This window comes from Austrofundulus limnaeus, unplaced genomic scaffold, assembly GCF_001266775.1.
Source record: "Austrofundulus limnaeus strain Quisiro unplaced genomic scaffold, Austrofundulus_limnaeus-1.0 Scaffold335, whole genome shotgun sequence".
Taxonomy (NCBI): Eukaryota; Metazoa; Chordata; class Actinopteri; order Cyprinodontiformes; family Rivulidae; genus Austrofundulus; species Austrofundulus limnaeus.
Genome location: NW_013952737.1, coordinates 609,350 through 614,079, shown reverse-complemented (window position 1 = coordinate 614,079; position 4,730 = coordinate 609,350). Strand labels below are relative to the sequence as shown.

Below are 4,730 nucleotides of genomic sequence, written 5' to 3'. Positions count from 1 at the left end.
CACGTTTCCTGAAGATAGAAGAGTTTGTTGAATCTGACGTGACATGTTCGTACGAACCCTTTGTACGAACAAAAGTAAGAGAAATTTAGGATAAAAATACAAACATGTTCTTGCATGAGGCCCAGGGAGTTGACTTTCTGACTGTCTTCATGAAGTAGCGCTGGGACAGCCAGTGATCCAATGTTTCAGTGTTTCAGTGATCCGGTGATCCGGTGCTGGGCTCCAGCAGGAAGTCTTACCAGAAAAGTGCAGGTTTTTATCTGCCTGCAGGGTCACAGCTGGCCACATTCTGACAAAAACAAGGGTGTTCAGGAGGTTGCTCGGGGTAAGTGGAGAAGCTTGCAGGGAGTGAAGCTGCGCCTGGCTGAGCTCCAGAAAACTGAGTAATCAGTCTCAGAAGGCATGTGGACTTGGGCACACCCTGCAGTGGTCCAGATGGTCTGAAACTGCACTGGGATGTAAATACAGCCACAAAAGAAAGCATCTTTCAAACTGCACTGTCTAATGACGCACGGTTAAGACAGAAGTAAGCAAATAATGAAGGATTTAATCCCAGTAAAAGTTGTTGCAGTCTTTGTGTCTGAGCGACAGTGTTGAGCTGCTCTGTGTGTAATTCACAGCACGTCTCGTCTCCGAGACTCTCTCCAGACAGACTGCAGCCTACAGCATCAGCTCTCATCACTAATTTTAATACAAAAGCTGTTTTTAAAGGCCTGGCATGAAGGAGTTTAACAGCGTTTAATCTGAACAGAAGGAACAGAGTTGTAGACGTTATTGGTAAAACTTTGGAAATATCATTATGTGTAATTAATGCAATGTGTTGGTGATGCAACGTTCAGCTCAATATCTGTAAAAACAACTAAATTATATTTATTTTTGTGTTAGCTAAGTTTAATTAGCTGTGATGATCATCTTGAATCTTACCGGTGATAAATCTCTATAATAGGGCTGCAACAATTAATCGATTAATCGACGACTAATCGATTATTAAAATAATCGATGACTAATTTAATAATCGATTAATCGTTTTCTTTTTTTTTTTCCTCTCCAAACTGCTTTGACACCTTCCACTGCCACATCTGCCTTTCTGACCTTGACACACATGTACAGTAGTGGTAACTGGGGTAGGCCGTGGACGTCACAAGACATTATACAGACAGGCTCTGGTATCATGGCTACCTGACAACRGAGCTCAAAAGTGTGGGATCATTTTAAGAAAATGAAAGAGAAACCTGTRYAATATCTGCAGAGCAGAACTTACCTTCCACAGCAATTATTTTTAGTTAGCATATAGCTAAAATTTAACCATGGTTATATAATAGCAGCTGCATTCTGGCGCAATAAGCTCTATGTTTTATATTCAATTAACTATGATTTGATTAGTCGACTAATAGAAAAAATAATCGGTGATTAATCGATTATAAAAATAATCGTTTGTGTAGGGTCAAACAATGTTTTAGTCAAACAGAACCAACAAGAATGAAACAAAAAGTAAAGAATTAGAGAAAAAAATGTTAAATGTAAATAAATTCTAATTATAATAAATTAATAATAGTTTTACATCTAAAAATCATATTTTATTATTTTAATCTATTTTCCTCTTTCAGCAACCTATTAAATTTCTGTTATGTTTCATGTAGGAGAAATGCACATTTTTTCAGTCAGTGTTTAATACAGCTGGCAAAATAAATTGTTAAAATATGTATTATGTGCTTCTGTTTCTTAATTCAGATTATAAAAAAATCCTTCATTTTATGGGAAGACCCTCTTGATACAAGAGAAAACTCTGGTTTTTTTTAAAAAAATGGCTGCTTATTAATTAATTGTTAATCAATCTATAAGATAAATCAACTTCATTATCAATAACTTGCATCCTTAAGGACTTATTAATCAACAGATTAATCGATTATTAAATTAATCGTTAGTTGCAGCCCTACTCTATAAACAAATGAACCTGCTGGATAATTAATTCATTTACTATGTTATATCAGGCCCAGGCCTACCTTGTAAAAGAGATCCATCATATCAGTGCCTAGTTAAATAAATGTAAGATAAAAAGAGAAATTACATCTGTGAATCACGAAGAGGAGTAACTGTCGTGCTGAAAATGAAATGTCTGCTGGTACCTGAACACAGCACGCCATCAATCAGCTGAAAGAACGGGACTAAATCCCATTCAGACATCAAACACGAAAGCCAATCGTCTTTTATTACAGAGCGAGCAGTCAACCAGATCTGCTGCTGCTGGAGACTAAACCCTCGGGACCTGTGATGACTAAATAAAGTCCAGTCAAGTCCCTGAAGCCTCTCGTCTGATCTGGAGCTTCATCCTTCTTATATAATAACTCAGCTGATGATCCTATAGGATGCAGAAATGATGACAGTAAACCCCAGGAGCCAGTCGTTGTAAGAACTGTGAGTTCAGCTTCATCATTCTCATCACATCTTCAGACTCGTGTCTGTCTGAGCAGCTCCTGGACCCGTGCTTCAACTCCAGTTAATAAAAATCTTCTTAATGTTTTAGTTCAGGGACAATATTCCCTCTGAAACCATTTACAGTTTTTTATAGGAAACACTGAGATGATTTTGGTGACATTGGTGCAAAGTCATTGCAGTGATTCAGCAGAAATATTATGATGTCTAACTGCACGCTACAAACGAACACCTCACAAAGATGACAGATGGGCCTGAGACATCTTCCAAGTGTCCTCATTTTTCCAGCTTCACAAGCTCAAATAAAGTGAATTAATGAATTCTGTGGCTCATCAGGCAGATGTACCCTAATCAAAGACCTCCGGGTGCTTTACAGGGAGTTATCTGCATTGTAGCATCTGTTACAAGTCTGGGTTCTTGGTGATGAGCCAATAAATGATCTATGTTGGTTTTTCTGTTCTGGACAGCTACGTCTGAAAACTTACAGTGCTCACAGTAAATTGTACAACCCCTACTCCAGTGAAGTTGGGACGTTGTGTAAAACAAATAAAAAACAGAATACGATGATTTGCAAATTCTTTTCAACCTATATTTAACTAAATACACTACAGACAAGATATTTAATGTTAAATCGGATAAACTTTACTGGKTTTTTTTTGCAAATATTCTAACACAATTCTCACTCCCAACTCGTCAGATATTGACGCTCTTCCAAGGTTCCCTCTGCATCTGATCAACATGTCAAAATGTGTTGGGTAAGCCCTTTGCGTCAGTTACTGACGCACCAGACATTTCCGGGTTCCCTTGGCGTCCGGTTTTGACACGTCGGGACGCAAAATGTAGGGGTCTTTGAGTTGGGGTCCGTGGTTAATTTCAGGAATCAGGGTTCATGGTTAATTTTAGGTTGTAGGGTCAGGGATAGGATGTCTAGGGCAAATATTAGGTAATTTTAGGGTTTGGGACACGTAGTTGACGTGAATTTCCTACACTTTCTAAAAATGGTTAATTTTAGGGATCAGGGTTGATGGTTAATTTTAAGTACTAGGGTCAGGGGTTCTAGAGTGAATAAAGGTAATTTTAGGCTTTGGTACGGTTAGATTTGTGCATTTTCTACACTTTCTGAAATTATGACAACGGATTCCGCCCATCTTGTCAATAACTGATGCGAGGGGGGTACCCAATGTGTCAAAATTGGATGCAGAGGGAACCTTGGAAAAGGGTCAATATGTGACGAGTTGGGAGTGAGAATGGGTTGAATATTCTCTCATTTTGAATTTGATGTTACACCATGTTCCTTCATTGGATTTGAGGTTGTATCATTTGTTGAAATGAACAATGCTTGGGTTTGGCTGGGTCTTTTTTAATGTTGCTGACTGGGGATTTTTCTGAAGTCATTTAGAAAAACAAAGAGAGGGGCCAGAAACCATTCTCCTTTGCAGAGACCCAAACGGGTGAATCTATGTTTACGTGGTGTTTGGTCATACCTCCCACAAAGTTCTTCTCCATGTAATCTATAATCTGGTTGTAGTCGCTGATGATGGTGTCTCCGTGGAGGAAGACGGGCACCTCTTCGCCCAGGTTTAATCTCATGAACCAGGGTTCTTTGTGCTCCTGCAGCGGCAAACTGACATCCCTCTCCTCACAGACCAGACCCTTCTCATGGATCACCAGACGGACCTGAAATCACAAACACCTGCTTTTAACCCTTTACTGCATATTGATCTGAATAAACTGTAGGRCTGGGCGATAAAACAACAACAGTACATATCATGGTAGAGACATGATCCATATCAGTAGAAATTACATCCAATAGAACGATGATAATTTCACTGAACTCTGATCCAGAACTTCCGGGGGATGTAGGCAGAGGACAGGCTTTAGCTGCTCAACCTCTCACTGTCCAGCTGAACAAGGTTGATGCATCAAATTAATTCCCTCACTCTTTGGTCAGCTGTACCAACCTGCTGAGTAACATGTAGCAATTTCATGTTTCACCACCGTGTCTCAGAACTGCTTTAAAATAAAAAAGAACAACGTGGAGTGAAAGGAGAAAATGATGCAACAGCTTCAAAGGACATTATGGATAAAAGAGAAAAGGTCACATCAGCAGTTTGGCAGAATTAACTGATCTTTATTTCAAACAGATAAAACAAAATGAATCAATAACTAGGTACCGCATAGCGGTAACATAATGACCCCCGCACGCACAAATGCACCAGAACTCAGAAGTCTTTATTCCTAATAAATGTCATGGTACTAGTTGCATCCCAAAATTGAAGTGGTTTGGGTAGGGGTCT

General features: G+C 39.2%; 1 protein-coding gene across 1 annotated transcript in view; it reads right to left on the bottom strand.

The window, feature by feature from the left end:
• Positions 1 to 4,730, bottom strand: part of gdap1l1 (ganglioside induced differentiation associated protein 1-like 1) — a gene marked incomplete in the record, with an annotated part of 49,778 nt that overhangs the window by 15,422 nt on the left and 29,626 nt on the right. The window contains 1 exon segment of the mRNA XM_014022553.1: positions 3,918 to 4,110. Coding sequence (XP_013878007.1) covers positions 3,918 to 4,110 — 193 coding nt within the window.